The sequence below is a fragment of the Vigna umbellata genome, chromosome 1, assembly GCF_029865625.1.
Source record: "Vigna umbellata cultivar VRB3 chromosome 1, Vumbellata_1.0, whole genome shotgun sequence".
Taxonomy (NCBI): domain Eukaryota; kingdom Viridiplantae; phylum Streptophyta; class Magnoliopsida; order Fabales; family Fabaceae; genus Vigna; species Vigna umbellata.
In genome coordinates this window covers 102,078,990-102,096,342 of record NC_142165.1, presented here as the reverse complement: position 1 = coordinate 102,096,342, position 17,353 = coordinate 102,078,990, and the positions used below count along the sequence as shown (strand labels likewise).

The 17,353-nt window shown below is 33.5% G+C and overlaps 2 protein-coding genes across 5 annotated transcripts; one reads left to right on the top strand and one right to left on the bottom strand.

The window, feature by feature from the left end:
- Positions 1-7,960: 7,960 nt before the first annotated feature.
- LOC124835214 (uncharacterized) lies at positions 7,961-8,677 on the top strand. The gene is made up of 2 exons (XM_047310116.2): positions 7,961-8,341; positions 8,422-8,677. The coding sequence occupies exons 1-2, from the start codon at positions 8,149-8,151 to the stop codon at positions 8,541-8,543; spliced, it is 315 nt and encodes a 104-aa protein (XP_047166072.2). The 5' UTR covers positions 7,961-8,148; the 3' UTR covers positions 8,544-8,677.
- A 1,619-nt stretch (positions 8,678-10,296) lies between these two features.
- LOC124835216 (ABC transporter I family member 1) lies at positions 10,297-12,047 on the bottom strand. Of its 4 annotated transcripts, none has more exons than XM_047310119.2 (2): positions 11,889-12,047; positions 10,297-11,586 (listed from the first exon to the last, which is right to left on the bottom strand). In XM_047310119.2, the coding sequence occupies exon 2, from the start codon at positions 11,248-11,250 to the stop codon at positions 10,564-10,566; it is 687 nt and encodes a 228-aa protein (XP_047166075.1). In that variant the 5' UTR covers positions 11,251-11,586; positions 11,889-12,047; the 3' UTR covers positions 10,297-10,563. The 4 variants fall into 4 exon arrangements, with proteins under 4 accessions (XP_047166075.1, XP_087961367.1, XP_047166076.1 ...); XM_088105241.1 differs by having other exon boundaries at positions 10,297-11,418; positions 11,889-12,045; XM_047310120.2 differs by having other exon boundaries at positions 10,297-11,384; positions 11,889-12,045.
- Positions 12,048-17,353: the final 5,306 nt, after the last annotated feature.

Below are 17,353 nucleotides of genomic sequence, written 5' to 3'. Positions count from 1 at the left end.
CTCTCTCTCTTTTATTCTCTTTCAAATTGTACCCCTCAATTCTGATTTTTTTCGCCCTTCACATTGATCCCCCATATTAAAATTTTACACTTTATTTTTGGGGATTAAATTGTAGTCGGACCCAATTTGTTGATAACTTCTGTTTCTGTCTTCGATTCCATTGAAAATTTATGCAGCTGATGTGAACTATGTCGTGAAGGTGGCTGGAGTTGAAATCACACCAGACCCTGTTGTTCGTGCTAGGCCTGTAACCAACAAACCCTAACTTTTAATTTGGGAAAAACAACCATGAATCCTCTGTTTTCAGGATGAATCACCAATTCACAGTGCCACCTCAACGAAAAATGTACAGCTCATCAGTTTTGTGCCAGCTGGGCAGCTGTGCCGTTAGTCTTTTTAACGCCGTAACCAAAAAGGACTAACGTGTATCGTTTTTGCGAAAAGTGGGATCTTAGTGAACTTTTGAAAAAAAGTAGGACCAATTTGAACAGACCCTACGAAAAGAGGGACCAAAATACGTATTAAACCAAAAATTAAAAAGTGAAATTTATTTTTCAGTAAATTAAGACTAAAAATAAAAATTTAGAAATTTTAGAAAAAGTAATTATATCAGAGAAAAGAGACTCAAACCAACTTTGCACAGAGGAAAAGAAAACGGTTACTATTATTATTATTATTATATTATAATAATAATAATTATTATTATTATTATATTATAATGATAATAATTATTATTATATTATTATCATTATTATTATACTATTATTATCATTATTATTATTATTATTATTATTATTTAAGATTTGAATTAATCATTTACGTAAAGCAAAATACGGAACAAAATAAGAACATTAGAAAAAGTATAAATATATATTCATAATAAATCTTGTTGCAATATCAATAATTGTGTTTTACTGAAACAAATATCAATTGTTTTTTGTAGGATTTTGGGTTTATAATCAAATGAAGCTAGTTCATGATTAATGGAATAGATTTTTTTACAGAGAAATAAAGAAGTCATAGAGAAGAAATGAACTTGATTAATGTCTGACAAGCAAAAGAGAATAGAAAAGAGAAAAAAAAATGCCAGAAATTTTTGTCACATCACCGTCGAGTTAATTCTTTTTTTATATATATTTAATGGAGGAAACTTGATCGATGTAATTATACGAGAACGGGTTTTTAGAAAGAGTACCAACTTTAACACAACGACTGAATTCGAAACCAATTAAACAATTAACTCCATATAATAATATTTCACTTATATTTATGTATAAAGGAAATTTTCCTTTTTGTATTTATATTTATTTTCCAATTTTATTTTATGAAATAAAAGTTTTTTAAAATTAAAATAGTTATTTTATTCACTCTACTCTTTAAATGAATCCTTTTAAAATTCAACCATTTTTTCAATTTAATATTTTTTTTAAGTTTAACTTCTTTTTTTAATTTAATTATTTTTTAAATTTATCCATTAATCATAAAACTACTTATAGAATAAATAAAAAAATTCAATAAAATTCTAAATACTATTTAATTTAATTTTATAATTTAAATAATCACAATAATAATTATATTATTTATATTATTATAAAGAAAACTTGTATAACATGTGTTTTTACTAATAAATAGTAATAATAACTTGTTTCATCTTCAATATTTTAATTAGTACAAATTAAATATAAGAACTTTTTATTTTATATTAAAAAGTAAAAAATAATAAAATCGTGTACTGTAAGAGGACGAATAAAATAAAATAATAAAGCATGTGAAAAGAGTAAAAGGGAAAATTTATAAACATTTGAAGAAAAAATATATCAAATAAAAATGCTCAAAGTTAGCGTTTTAGTAAACGTCACCTTTCGTAATATTTAAAAAGCAAACACTATAAACTATTGAAAAGATTTGGTTTACCGAAACCCTAATAATAGATTCACGCGAACTTTTCAGCTAGTAAAAACAATTCAAACTAACTAAAATGGCAACTCTAATACGTTGCGTTTAAGACTTATTACACTTAGTTGTATTTTTTCCTGCTATTTTAGTTGTTAATGTTTTAATTATTGGTAGTTTTAATCCTTATTTGATTCCTTAATTCTTAATTATATGTAACCTTGTTTAATTTATAATTTTAAAAATATACTGACTCGGTCTAATTATATTTGGTAATATGTGACATTCCATAATTTTACTTCATATTTATTCTTTCTGTAAATATGAGTTGGGTGACAATTCTAAACGTAGTTGATAGTTTTTAACTATTTTTGAAATTTTGGAATGATTCTATCTACGTTATCCATTATAATATTGTTGCATTATGATTTTTTTTTTAAGATAATGATACTTTGTCAATATCTTTTTAATAATATTTTAACATCATTTACGTGTTATTCTGTAATTGATCCAAAATTACTCCATAATCAATAATAATAATCATAAACACCAACATAAACCAATTATAGAATGACACGTAAATAATATTAAAATATTATCAAAAAAATATTGTCAAAATATCATTATCTTTTTTTATTCAATGAGGGTTTGAATGTTAGTTTTTAGACCCTTTATTCAATTTGCAAAATTTAAATTTATTTTTTTCCCTTTGCACACTATAAAATTGAGATGAAAATGTCCCTCCAATTTTATGTTTGAGATTTTATGTTTGAGTTAATGTTATGTCTCTAATTTTGAAAATCCTATAAAATTCCTTTTATTCACAATACAAATTTCATATGTTCACGAGTTATTACTTACAAATATGTTTTTTGGATCTTGTATTTATTTGATAGTCTATAAATATATTGTTTTGTGCATACTGTAAACCTGAGATGAGAATTATTTTTTCTGTTTATTTATATATATATATATATATATATTACCTTCTTAACTTTTAAGTATTATTTAAATCTATTTAAGTAGTTTAGTATAAAGTTTATTTTTAACACCCGTATCACGTCAAAAACACCCGTTACTACATTTCATCTTCAACCATTTTCATTTCTTTCTGAAACTTTTGGGATCCTCATTTCATTCTTTCTGGTTTCTCCCTCTCATCTTCATCCACTCTCCGAGGCTACTATCATTGGAGTAATGGAAGGAAGAAGAGATCTCAACAGGCGTGTGAGAGTCGATGGACAAGTGTTAATGATGGTTTCACAATTATTCGTATAATTATTCGTTTTCATGTTTCTTGGGATTGAAGTTAAGAGTTATTATGTTTTCAAAATGGGTCTTTGGTAATTTCTTGGAATTAATTCAAATAAACTCAGCAGTAGGTTACTCTTCTCTTTTAAGAATTTATAAACTTTTAAGCTTTCTCTTTTACTCTCTTGGTTTTGTTTAAATTTTTTTGCTAAAAGGTAAGATCAGCCACTTGATGCTTCTATTGTTCGGTCTGAACTTTATATTTGTTACATTTGATTGGATCTTGATTGTTTAACTGGATTTTTTATGTTATAATGCTTTATAATTGGGTAACTGGTTTCTGATACATTAGAAATGAAGGTCTGCAGTAATCAGCAATAGCAGGAACTTTCGTAGTTGATGATTGTCCATTCTAATTCTGTGTGCTTGAAATTCTGTTTGGGAGGCTTTCTAATTCACTGTATAATCAGGTATTACTTTGAGTTTAAAATACTTAATAGTTACTTCAATTTACTGGCTAATATATTGTCTTGCACTTCACTGATATGTCAATAGGCTCTGAAGAAAATTTCCAAGTTTGTGAAGACAAATATTCTTCATGGTCCTGTTGCAGAGGTTGGACTGCTCTGTTTTGTGCCTGTGTTCACTCGAACCCAGAAGAAGCAATTAGTCAACTTGTTGAGCCAATATTACTTTCTGTGATATCTTCTTTGAAAGTCACCACGCACTGGATTTGGAGGAGGAGGAACTTTTGATGCTTCTGCTTCATCAAAGGCACCTTGCTTGGTCCTGTGATTATCTTTTACTGCTTTGCTGCTTATGGATTTTCTTGAAAGGTGACACTTTTTTTCAGGTTAGGTCCACAATTTCACCAGCTCTTGAGGCTGCAATAGACTATCAACTTAAGATATTGTCAGTTTACATCATATATGGAGGTCCAGCACTCCTTCGCTACAAGGATCAATTCAAAGAAGCTGTCTTCTTTCCTTTTGACTCACCATCTTGGAAGGTCTTTTTATTTCCATTGGTTCCTAATATATTTGATTGTTACTTCCAATGATAGGTCAATGGGGTTGATTAGATTAGTATAAGTATGTATATATAAGTGTTTGACTATGTTTATTTAGTTTTTTCTGCCCTCATTTTCTGGTTTTATATCTTTCTTTTGAAATTCAAATGTTAAATTTTTTATTTTATAGGTATGTTCTTAGTCACCCTGATGCTGTTGCCGTTGAAATGGATTAGCACAAAAGGTTCGCTTGTGTTGGGTTCGGTTGTGATCGATTGGGTTCAGTTGGATTGGGTTGAGTTCGGTTGGGTTGGGTTGGGTTGGGTTCGGTTGGGTTCGATTCAGTTCAGTTGGGTTGGGTTAGGTTCGATTTGGTTGGGTTTGGTTCGGTTGGGTTGGGTTCGGTTCCGTTGCGTTGGGTTGGGTTCGGTTAGACTCGGTTGGGATGAGTTGGGTTCGGTTGGGATGGATTGGGTTGCTTTGGGTTGGGTTCGGTTGGGTTTGATTCGGTTTGGTTCGATTGGGTTGCGTTGGGTTGGGTTCGATTGGTTTGTGTGTGGTTCGTTGGGTTCGATTGGGTTGGGTTGGGTTGGGTTGGGTTAGGTTGGGTTGGGTTGGGTTGGGTTAGGTTGGATTGGATTGTGTTGGGTTGGGTTAGGTTTGGTTGTGTTGGGTTGGGTTGGGTTGCGTTCGGTTAGGTTCGTTTCGGTTCGATTGGGTTCGGCTGTGTTGGGTTGGGTTCAATTGGGTTGGGTTGGGTTGAGTTCGGTTCGGTTGTATTGGGTTAGGCTCGTTTCGGTTGGGTTGGGTTGTGTTGGGTTCGGTTGTGTTGGTTTGGGTTGCGTTCGGTTAGGTTCGGTTCGGTTGGCTTGGGTTGGGTTGGGTTGGGTTAGGTTCGTTTGTGTTGGGTTCGGTTGGGTTGCGTTCGGTTGTGTTCGGTTGGGTTGGGTTCGGTTAGGTTCAATTCGGTTCAGTTGGTTTGGGTTGGGTTGGGTTAGGTTCGGTTCGGTTGGATTCAGTTGGGTTGGGTTCGGTTGCGTTGGGTTGGGTTCGGTTGGATTCGGTTGGATTCGGTTGGGATGAGCTCGGTTGGGATGGGTTCGGTTGGGTTGGGTTCAATTGGGTTGGGTTAGGTTCAAATGGGATGGGTTGGGTTGGGTTGGGTTTGTTTGGGTTGGATTGGATTGGGTTGGGTTGGGTTGGGTTGGGTTGGGTTGTGTTGGTTTAGGTTCGGTTGGGTTCGGTGCGCTTGGATTTGGTTGGGTTGGGTTGAGTTGGGTTGGGTTATGTTGGTTCGGTTGGTTTCGGTTGGGTTGGATTGGGTTCATTGGGTTGGGTTAGGTTAGGAAGAGTTGGGTTAGGTTGGGTTCGGTTCAGCCATGTTGGGTTGGGGTGGGTTAGGTTTGGTTGGGTTGAGTTAGGTTTGGTTTGGTTGGGTTAGGTTGAGTTGGGTTGGGTTCGGTTGGGTTGGGTTTGGTTGGGTTTGGTTGGGTTTGGTTCGGTTCTTTTGGGATGGATTTAGTTTGGTTCGGTTCGGTTCGGTTGAGTTTGGTTGGGTTTGCTTGAATTGGGTTTGGTTCGATTGGTGGGGTTCGATCGGGTTGGGTTCGATGCGGTTCAGTTTGGTTTAGTTGGGTTGGGTTTTGTTCGGGTCAGTTCGGTTGGGTTGAGTTCGGTTCGGTTGTGTTCAGCTATGTTGGGTTGGGTTGGGTTGGGTTGAGTTGGGTTGGGTTGTGTTCGGTTAGGTTGGCTTAGATTGGGTTGGGTTCGGTTGTGTTGGTTTCAGTTGTGTTGGGTTCGGTTGTGTTGGGTTCGGTTGGGTTAGGTTCGCTTGTGTTGGGTTCAGTTGTGATCGGTTGGGTACGGTTGGGTTCGGTTGGGTTGAGTTCGGTTGGGTTGGGTTGTGTTGGGTTGGGTTGTGTTGGGTTGGGTTGGGTAGAGTTGGGTTGGGTTCGGTTGGGTTGTGTTGGGTTCAGTTGGGTTGGGTTCGGTTCGATTCAGTTGGGTTCGATTCGATTTAATTGGGTTGGGTTCGGTTCGGTTGGGTTTGGTTGGGTTGGGTTCGATTCGGTTGGGTTGGGTTGGGTTTGATTCGGTTTGATTCGATTGGGTTGCGTTGGGTTGGGTTCATTTGGTTTGTGTACGGTTCGTTGAGTTCGATTGGGTTGGGTTGGGTTAGATTGGGTTGGGTTGGGTTCGGTTGTGTTGGGTTGGGTTCCGTTCGGTTAGGTTCGTTTCAGTTGGGTTCGGTTCGGTTGTGTTGGATTGAGTTCGGTTCGATTCGGTTGTGTTGGGTTAGGTTCGTTTCGGTTGGGTTGGTTTGGGTTGTGTTGGGTTCAGTTGTGTTGGGTTGGGTTCGATTGGGTTGCGTTCGGTTGTGTTGGTTTGGGTTGCGTTCGGTTAGGTTCGGTTGGCTTAGGTTGGGTTGGGTTCGGTTAGGTTCAATTCGGTTCAGTTGGGTTGGGTTCGGTTGCTTTGGGTTGGGTTCGGTTGGGATGGGTTGGGTTGGGTTGGATTGGATTGGGTTGGGTTGGGTTAGGTTAGGTTGGATTGGATTGGGTTGTGTTGGTTTGGGTTTGGTTGGGTTCGGTGCGCTTGGGTTTGGTTGGGTTCGATTGGTTGGGTTGGGTTGGGTTCGTTTGGGATGGGTTCAGATTGCTTGGGTTGCGTTGGGTTGGGTTATGTTGGTTCGGTTGGTTTCGGTTGGGTTGGATTAGGTTCGGTTGGGTTGGATTAGGTTCGGTGGGTTTGGTTAGGTTAGAAAGAGTTGGGTTAGGTTGGGTTAGGTTCGGCTATGTTGGGTTGGGTTGAGTTAGGTATGGTTTGGTTGGGTTGGGTTTAGTTGGGTTGGGTTGTTTCTGTTGTCTTCAGTTGTGTTAGGTTGGGTTGGATTCGGTTCGGTTCAGTTTCGTTCGGTTCGGTTGGGTTGAGTTCGGTTGGGTTTGGTTCGATTGGTGGGGTTCGGTCGGGTTGGGTTCGGTGCGGTTCAGTTCAGTTTAGTTGGGATGAGTTTGGTTCGGGTCGGTTCGGTTCGGTTCGGTTAGGTTGAGTTAGTTTGGGTTGGGTTCAGCTAGGTTGGGTTGGGTTCAGTTGGGTTGGGTTCAGTTAGGTTGGGTTGGGTTCTGTTAAGTTTGGTTGGGTTGAGTGCAGTTGGGTTGGCTTGGGTTTGGTTCCGTTCGATTCGGTTCAGTTGTGTTGGGTTGGGTTTGGTTGGGTTGTGTTGGATTCGATTCGATTTTGTTTTGTTTTGTTTGGTTTGGTACCTCTTATTTAATTTTATATCCAGCCCATCCCAATCGAACCCAGGCGATCCCAACCCAAACCAACCCATCTTAATCGAACCAAACCGAACTTAACCCCACCCAACCAAACCCAACACAACCAAATACAGGCCCCCCCAACCCAATCCAACCGAACCTAACTGAACCGAGCCGAACCCATCCTAACCCAACCCACCTAACCGACTCGAACCCAAACCAACCCATCTGAACACAACTCAACCCCACTCAACCAAACCTAATTGAACCCAATCCAACCCAACTAAACCCAACCGAACCTAACCCAAACGAAATCAACTGAACCCTACCCAACTCGACCCAACCAAACCTAACCGAACCTAACCCAACTGAGTTGAACTGAATTGAACCTATCCCAACCCAACCCAACCCAACCCAGCCTAACTCTATCCAACCCAATTCAACCGAACCAAACTGAAATGAACCAAACTCAACCCAACCCAACCAAAATAAACCCAACTGATTCCAACCGAACCCAACGCAACCAAACTCAACCCAACCAAACGGAATCCAACCGAACCAAAAGCGAACCTAACCCAACCAAACGAAACTGAAATTGTTGACAAGTGCGTAGAGAATGTAATAGAAAGCAAAGTTAAATTCAATAAACATATACAACTCTTTCTTCTACCAACAATGTTGAAAAACCTTGGCCAAATTTGAAACCGAAGAACATAAGAAGAAAGAGAGGTGAGAAAAATGTACGTGGATCACGCCTTCTCGATTTCTGATGAGGACCCGATGATGAAAACCGCGTTCACGGAAAGCAGCAACAACAAGCAACCGATAAAAGATATCGCTCTCGCAGTTTCTCTCATCGGCTTCGGAATCATAGGCATCATCGTCGGCTCTCTGATGTCCTACAATCAGATCGGCGGTGACGTCGCTCACGGTAACATCTCTTTTCAGAATGAAGAACTAGTTAATTGTTTTATTTTTTAATTTCATGTTAATTGAATCATTGATGTATAGGTATGTTCTTTACGATATTGGGATTAGTTTTGCTCATTCTGGGTTTCTACTATACGCGGATTGCATATTACGCTTACAAGGGATACAAAGCCTTCCCTCTCTCCAATGTACATCCTGCATAGTTATTTTCTCGACTACTTCATGTATAGATCTTCTTTTCGTCTCTTTGTTTTCTATTTCTCTATTCTTTGGTAAGTGACTGTTATGTTTATTTATATTACATGCGTTTCAAAATTAGTATATTTATTACTCTTAAGCTTCTTTTTTACTGAACAGCCTTCTGCTTTGATCTTCTTTCAAATTTTCCATTGTACTACTGTGAATAGTTGAAAAAGGAAATAATATGTATGAGCTAAAATTTATGAACAAAAATTGTGATAGAAGTGTTGTTCAAACTCTAAATTAAATTTCAAAATCATATTAAATAAAAATATTATATAAATTTCTTTAAATTATAATTTATTTGATATTGGATATTAGAGGTTGATAGAAGAAATATTACATTCCATAAGATGATCATACATGCATAATGAATATCATCACCATCACCATTACCAGAAAGTTGACAGGTGTGCAAAGAGAGGTGAAACTTTAACAGAAGGCAAAGTAGAATTCAATAAACACACACAACTCCTGTTTCTGTCGTAAATCTTGAAAACCTTAGCCACATCTAAATATCCAAGAGCACAGAGAGATAGATGTGGATAACTCCTAATCCATTTTCAATGAGGACATAATGATGAAACCGATATTTGTCTAGAGCAACAAGCAAACAATGAAAGAGATCACTCTTGCCATTTCTCTTATTTGCTTCGGAACTCTAGACATCGTCATCAACTCTCATATCTTACAATCACATTGCTGTAACATCGCTCACGGTAACATTCTTAATGCATATGTATGTTTCTTACAATGTTGAAATCAATCTTGTTCATTTTGGGTTTCTATTGAATGCAAACTGTGTGTAACACTTACAAGAGATACAAAATTATTTTTCTCTGACGTACGTACTTCCCCACATAGTTCTGTTAGCTTTATCACTTCAACTCTACCTTCAACCTTTATTTTGACCTCTTCATTTCTTTTTTCTTTTCACTGTTAAGTGACTAGTATGTTTATTGATATTGCTTGCGTTTCTAAATTAGTATATTTATTACTATTAAGTTTCTTTTCACAGTCATTCTACTCCGATTTTCTGTGTGTTTTCATTATGTGATTGTGAATGGTTAAATTTACTTTGCATAACGATTTCTGTTGTTGGTGTATCTGCTAGAGCACGCACAGGGAAAATGGAGAAGCCAACTGCGATGATGCACAGCAACATCATCAACTAGGACGTTCTTAATATGAAGGCTGGACAAGCTATATAATAAGGAAAGGGATTTCAGTATCAGTAGCAAGTCATCATCTTCCTTAAAGTTCAAGGACCTTGATAATGATAGGTCTTCTAAATCTGGGAAACCTGTTGACCAATCTACTTTAGTTATACCGATAAACGACCACTGTTATCTGTTGAGGAGAAGGATTTTGTAGATATGGAGATTAAGGATGCTAGAGCCATAGAATTAGAGGATCAACACCCTCATACTGTTGATAAGTAGAAGAAGCGCAATTAGCGGGTTCAGGTTCCAAATGCCAAGTGAGGAAAAGGCCTAGTAGAGTCAAAAGTTAAAGGCTGAACCTCAGTCCTCTGCAGAAAATGAAAATCCAATGGATTCAGAGGTCAAACAAGAGCAATCACCCCCGTAGGGACAGATAAACAACCTGTGTTCGTCAGTCTACTGTGTTAACTACATGTATTAAGAAAGCATAACAATTTTCCTGACCTGCCTTTATAAACAAGGAAAAACATGCATGTATCACTCCAAGTCAAGATAAAGCAAAAATCTGCTAATTGGAAAACCATTTCCAATTGCATTCTCAAATGCAGCACATATACCAAGAGACAGAGTTCACATTATCAATAGACCAATGTGATCGAGATTCAGCTCCTGATTAAAACCAATAAGTAAACTAAATAAGCTATAGTAAGAGCTTTGGACTTTTTCAAAAGCTAAAAATTCTACATCCAAACCTCATTTTTAAACAACAACGAACTTATGTGAGTAGAGAAGCCCCAAGAAGAAGCATCCAAACAGGCCCTTAACTGATATCCGCCCGATCAAGCATATCCACGTGGGTCATCCTCCTGGGAAACCTAGGTGGAAGTTTCAAAAACATGGAATCTTCTATCTCGATGGGTAGATGAGTCGCCACAATCACAATTCCTCCGTGTTTCCTATGTTCTGCGATGATATACTCAAGTAACTTTACTCCTTCATCGTCTAATGCAACCGAAGGCTCGTCTAGCAACCATATGGGGCGATCAATTGCGAGCAACCTGGCAAGTTGTAGTCTTTTACGCTGGCCCATAGAAAGCATCCTTGGTTTTTCATTAGCTAATTTTCCTAGTCCCATCAATTCCACTGCAGCCAAAGCCTTCCCTTCCTTGTTCTCAAGAAGTTCAAACCATTGTACATTGTTGAGAACTGTGAACTTATCATTAATGGCGTCCTTGAGAGAGAGCCAGTTAAGTTGAAGCTTATACTGATGGAATATTGCAGATTGTTGTATGTCATGGCCATTCCAAAGGATTTCGCCAGCAGAAGGACGAGAAAACCCAGCTAACATACGCAGGAAAGTTGTCTTCCCCGAGCCATTTGCGCCCGTTAGCACAAGCGCCCCTCCATCATGGAGAGACACATTCACATGACGCAGAATTTGCTGTGCATTTCTCATACATGAGACATTATTGAGGAGGAGACGAGGGATTGGGGCTCTTCGGTGCATGACGTTTAACAATTGAAAAAAAAAAAAAAAACTGCCAAATGTGTGCAAACAGAAATTCCTAAATAATGCTTTCTGATCCTTTTATTTATACTGATGATACAGTTAGCAGTAGTCACCGCGTCTCCTGCACAATCCTGCGGCGAAATAGGAGAGAAAAGGACAATTTCTCTGCTGAAGAGTAACTCAAAGTTAACTACACACGAGGCAAAAACACCTCTTAAAAATACTATATCAATTGCCTCTGGTGGTGTTTAAGCATTTTCTTCAATTCCAGATATAGATGAAACTTGAGGGTTGGACTAACATGAAATTGGATTATAATATAAGCACTGCAATCTACAGAAAATCTTATAAGCAGCAAGTTGCAATGCAAATGACAGTATGAATCTATAATAATATGCAAGAGTCCATGATCAAAGCTGACATGGATTGATCACAAAACAAAATCAGAATGAAATCAAAATTTCAGCACCAACCTATTGCCAAAATTCGGTATCAAATCAGTAATAAAGAACACCAAATCAGAGTCAGCTCAAATTTAAGGATCAGATTCGGAGTGCCAAACATTAAAAATCAACCCCGAAAAAACAAAAACTAAGTCACTGATTTGATGTGAGAAATGAAAACGGAGGGCCAACCTGGACGGCGACCACTGGTTTCACGGATTTGGCAGCTTCGCAGTGGTGGCGGCGTCGTTGGGGGCCAGGCCTGAGAGGGACCAGGCGCTGCAGAGAGAATAGAAGATGAACGAAGAAGAAACAAAACCCTCTCGATTTGAAAAGCCTTGTCACTGTAGTCATGTTGAAAAAAAAAACACTAAATTAGTTTAAAAACTCAAATAGTCCATCTTAAAGTTTTTAATAATTTAAATTAATTTTAAATATGTTAAAAATATCAATGTTAAAAATTGATTTTAAAACACAATGTTAAAAGTTTCAACTAATACTGATATAAAATTAAAATGTTTCAAAACTATAATTTTCATAGACTATTTAACAACTCTTTTCCAAAGACCAATTTAGATCTAATAATTTATGGAATAGAATTAAATATATATTATATTTTTTCTTCAATTAAAAAAGAAAAATTAAATATAGATTTGAAAGGGGTTCCTTCACTACTTTTTGTGTAATTTGTTCAAATTGTTAAAAGTAAGGCATTTTTTCTATAAAAATATTAATTATCAGTGAAAAATTTGTTGGCAACTGAATAATTCATTAAATATGACAAAAATAGTAAAATACGTATTTATTTTCTTAAAATAAATTCTCGTAATTTTATTACTCGAATCTGTGTTGGTAAATGACTAAAAGGCCATTTTTGCAGCCGCACACTACATTTCAGAAGGAGACCACTCGTTGATGCTTTCTTTAATAATAATAATTAAATAGATTTTTACAAAAAAGTTACTAAACTATAAACACAAATGTATACTTAATTTAAGAGTGGTTCTCCTGCACCTCACCGGTCTCACCCTGCACCTTCATATTTTTCTATTATTCTAATTGTGTCTATGTTAAAATAGACGAAAGTCTAGGTCTTAACTGCAGTGGTTGAAAGGATGTTGGTACTGGGTTGGATTGGAAGCATTTTTGGATTAGATGGAACGAAGGTTGAGACGTAGTAATTGAGAACACGCTGGCAAGAAGAACAATTGTAGAGGTTGTCACACTGAAAGTGCGGTTAAGCTACTAGAAATGCGATAATCGTAGTTAGAAGTGTGGTTCATACCGTACCACAGTTGGAAACGCGGTTTATACCACGCCGCAGTTAGAACTACAATAGTTATACTTGGAAGTACGACTCATTTAAGCCGCAAGTGAAAATTGAAAATTGCAGGAAGAGATTTTGTATCGTTCTTTCTTTCTTTTTCTTTGATTTAGTATATTTAATTGTTTTTAATTTGATTTGTATTTTATTTTTTTATTAGTTTATTTAAATACCTAATATTTTGCGATTAATATTTTTTATTTGTATTTTTTATATATTTGATATTTATTTAAATAGTATTTTTAATCTAATTAATTTTTCCTAATTTCTAAAATTAAATTTGTTTGTTAATTTTTTGAATTTATAACTATTTATTAATATTTTATTTTTCAATATGAATTATTATTTAATTATTTGTTGTATTTTTTTAAGTTTTGATTCGTTTTTTAATTTAAATTTAATATGTTGTCTTTTTGTGATTTTTAATTTTTATCATTTTTTATTATAATTGATATTGATTTAAATATTAGTAATAATGTAATTAATTTGAAATTTACATTTTTTAATTTGTAATGTTTTTGAAATTATTTATTTATTTAAATAATATTTATGACTTTTTTTTCTTAAAATAAAAAATTTAACAAATTAAAATTTAACAAATAACAAATAACAAATTAAGGAAAAAAATTTAAAATTAAATTAAAAATTACCAAATATAAACATTAAAGAAAATTAAAAAATTAACCCATAACAAAATGTAAACCATAAATACAAAATAACAAAAAATATTCTAAACTAAATTCTAAATAAATAGAAAATTGGGAGGTGCGCAGGTAAAACATGTGCGTGACTTCACTAAACAATAGCATAGGATTAAGGATGAGTGGTGGTTGAAAAATTATTAAACTATTATTACACTTTTTTGTATTTTATTAAATGAAGGGTATAATTGTCAATTGGGAGGTGAGTGAAATGTAGGGAGGAATGCTTTTAATTTAATTAATTCATCAATCAACTTTTAGGAAAAAAAAAATTAAATAATATTTTTTACTAATTTTTACTTCATTAACTTTCACATTGTATTTCGTAAATTAAAATCACGCATGTTTTTCTCGTATAAATATTATATTTTTTTTAACAATAAAATTTGTATACTTAAAATATCACCTCTTAAATTTTGATATATAATAAATATTTTAACCACGATGGTAATAATTTAAATTAAGAATAATAATTTTATATTAACAACGGCGACAACTTCATATTAATAATTAAACCAAATTTAAGTATAGCAAATAAAAAATAATTTCGTTAATAATATAATATTATTTTCTTAAAACAAATACAAAATAATAAAATATACAGTATAATTAATAATTTTCTTGAAATAAAAAATAACTAGTTTCTTAATTCTAAATACAACATAAATTACTTACTATGTATAAATTTTTTTCCACCTAATGATTAAAATATACAATAATCAAATTTATCACATATTCTATAAATTGAAAGGGTTTTAATAATTCAAAACCCAAAAAAGAAAAAAAAAACATTAGTTCTAATAATTAAATGTGTCTTGATGTAATAGTCATTTCATTATATGTTCTTGCTTAAATGCATTATCATATATTTTGATATGATATATTTCTTTCAATAATATGAACCTGATTTACATCCATAGATGTATTTACAAGTTATTGTTAGACTCGTATCAAGTCTATTATTCTTATCTTTGGCGTTACGAACTAATGTAATTGTTTGATTTTATAAGTCTTAGACACAATAATCTGAACAATAATAAAAACTAGGTTAAAAGTAACTCTCTTTAGTTTTCAAAAATTTTAAAAAGTATTTTAATTTATTTTGTAGTCTATGGATGTATATTTATTAGTATCTTCAAAATGGGTTTCAACCGGTGAGCTAACCCGGCTCACCACGGGTTTGAGTCGGGTTGAGTTGAAAAAAAATGTGAAAATTTTGATGCGAACCAATTTTGATCCGCTCGCTAAGAACCCGATTCACCAACCCGTGGTGAACCAACTAATCCACCTATTTTTTTTATTGAAATTAAATTAATTAAATTAATTATTCAAAACACACAATCTTTACTTTGCAGTAGAGCTTTTCGTGCTCCATTGTGTTTTTGTCTATCCAAAAGTTCCCCTCTGCTATATATTTTTTTTTTAACGGCTATATGTAGTTTCTTGGTTAAACGGTAGTTTCTTGGTTAAACGGTTGTGTATGTCTCATTAAACTAAATTGGCAAAAATTTTATGCTTGATAGCTTAGAATATATAACAATATAGTTCTTTTGTTTCATTTTCTTTTATGTTATAACAATCTCAGAAGAAGAGGGTGAAAAAAAGTTAAGTGAGCCAACCCGTTTAACCCACCAACCCTGTGGTGGGTCGGGTCGGGTTCAAATTTTTTCGGCTTGCTAATAAATGAGCCGAGTTGGATTGCTCACTAAATGATCAACCCGTGGTGGGTCGGGTTGGGTCAGGCCAGGTTATCCGTTTTGACAGCTCTAATATTTATGTTATAATTTAGTCTTTTAATATCATTGGTTTATTAATTAGTTTTTGTGTTTTAATTAGTATTTGTTATATTTGAGTTTATTAACCTTATATACAAAAATATATTAAGAAAATTAATTGTATAAATATTTTTTAAATATTTAAAGGTATTTTAGTGTAACTGTACTTAAACTCATCGAAGTATGAAAATAAATTTATAAGTATGGAAATAAATTTATTTGATAAATAATTATGATGAAAGATAATTAGATAAATATACTTAAATATTTTATTTGGTGTTTTCAAATAATTAATTTATTTAAACAGTATTAGCAAATATATTTCTAAATATTTATAAATTTTTACGATAATCAAATATATCTTAAACACATTAGATTGTTTAAAAGATAATTACATAAAATTATATTATCACAAATAATATTAAACAACATAAAAGTTCGAAACAAATACCGATCTAACTTTTATATAAAAAAATACAAGAAAACGCGTAAAAGGAATTTAAGAACCTTTAACCTAATCACATTATACATTCTTACTTTTTTCATCACACAGAGTGCTAGGCCTCTGAATTAATTTTATTGTAATTATTTAATTAGATTAGAATGAAATATTTTTTTGTTCTTTTAGTTATTTTTTGTGGTTTATATTTATTTGTGTTTTTTTAAAAGTGATGATTTTTATATAGTAGTTAATTAACGAATTTATCTATTATATGAGTTAAAAACTTAAATTTAATTGAAATTATACTCTGATTTAATTTATAAACTTTAATGTTTAGTGTGATTAAATGAAATTTTACTTTTGAAACTTTGATTTGATTAAATATAACACTTTAACTAAAATTAGTCATGACTTTATTTTAATTAATTAGTTTTTTAGTGGATGAAGACACAAATGAATATACATTAGACATATAGAAAAATGTTGTTTGAGACTTAACTTTTAAGTGAGATTATAATTTAATTAAAGTGATAACCGGCAACAAATTTATTGAAACTTTAAATTGATTAATTTAAATTTTTAAAATAATAATTAATTGAAATTTTTATATAACTAATGATAAATGAGAGAAAGGAGTCAAATCAAGGTTTTTTTATCTATTTTAAGTCTCTGTTTCATTAATTAATTTATTATTTAAAATGTTTATCTTCATGTCTTGTTTTCGTCGTATTTTATTGTGTATAAAGTTTATAAAAATTATCATCTTAAAAATTAATGATATGTTCATTGAAAAACGACTTTGAGTTAGTATACTATTATTAATTTTGTTGTTATTATCTTAATATTAATTTAGTAATATTTGTAACATCCCAAAATAATATAGCTGTAAACTATATTTAAGAGTCTTTACATTTTAAATAAAATAGAACAGGAATAAAGTTTAATTTAAAGTTTTCCTAAAATAATCATAAATTTAAAACTTTACATAAACTTATACTAAAACAACCCTAAGAACACTAATCAGTTATATAAGAAGAGTATCAGCCAAACGGTCATACACTGAATGCAAAACAAGCACAAGACTGAACGGCCTTACTCTAACGAAAATCATCCTCTCCTACCGGCGCCTGCTCTAGAGAACCCTCTTCACCTTCTGCTCAAACCCACAGGGTGATCATTGCAATGACAAAGACGACCGAACAGACAACATGATAAGACAGAAAAAATAAGGGTAAACTTATATAATTTAATTAATTCAGTAAAACATATAATTCACACAAAATCTCAGATTTAATAAAATCAATAGGTCAATCATCAACAACCAATCATACATTTCCAACAATAACCGAATGGTAAAACATGCAATGGCCGACCACTTTACTCTGACTGTCCGGACTGTATGAATTCTGTGTAGC

What these genes read in the sequence shown, in the direction of transcription:
- LOC124835214 (XM_047310116.2), top strand. Translation starts at nt 8,149, where the DNA reads ATGTACGTGGATCACGCCTTCTCGATTTCTGATGAGGACCCGATGATG. An exon ending in CGGCGGTGACGTCGCTCACG is followed by an intron (nt 8,342 to 8,421) that starts GTAACATCTCTT and finishes ATTGATGTATAG; the next exon opens with GTATGTTCTTTACGATATTG.
- LOC124835216 (XM_047310119.2), bottom strand. Translation starts at nt 11,250, where the DNA reads ATGCACCGAAGAGCCCCAATCCCTCGTCTCCTCCTCAATAATGTCTCA.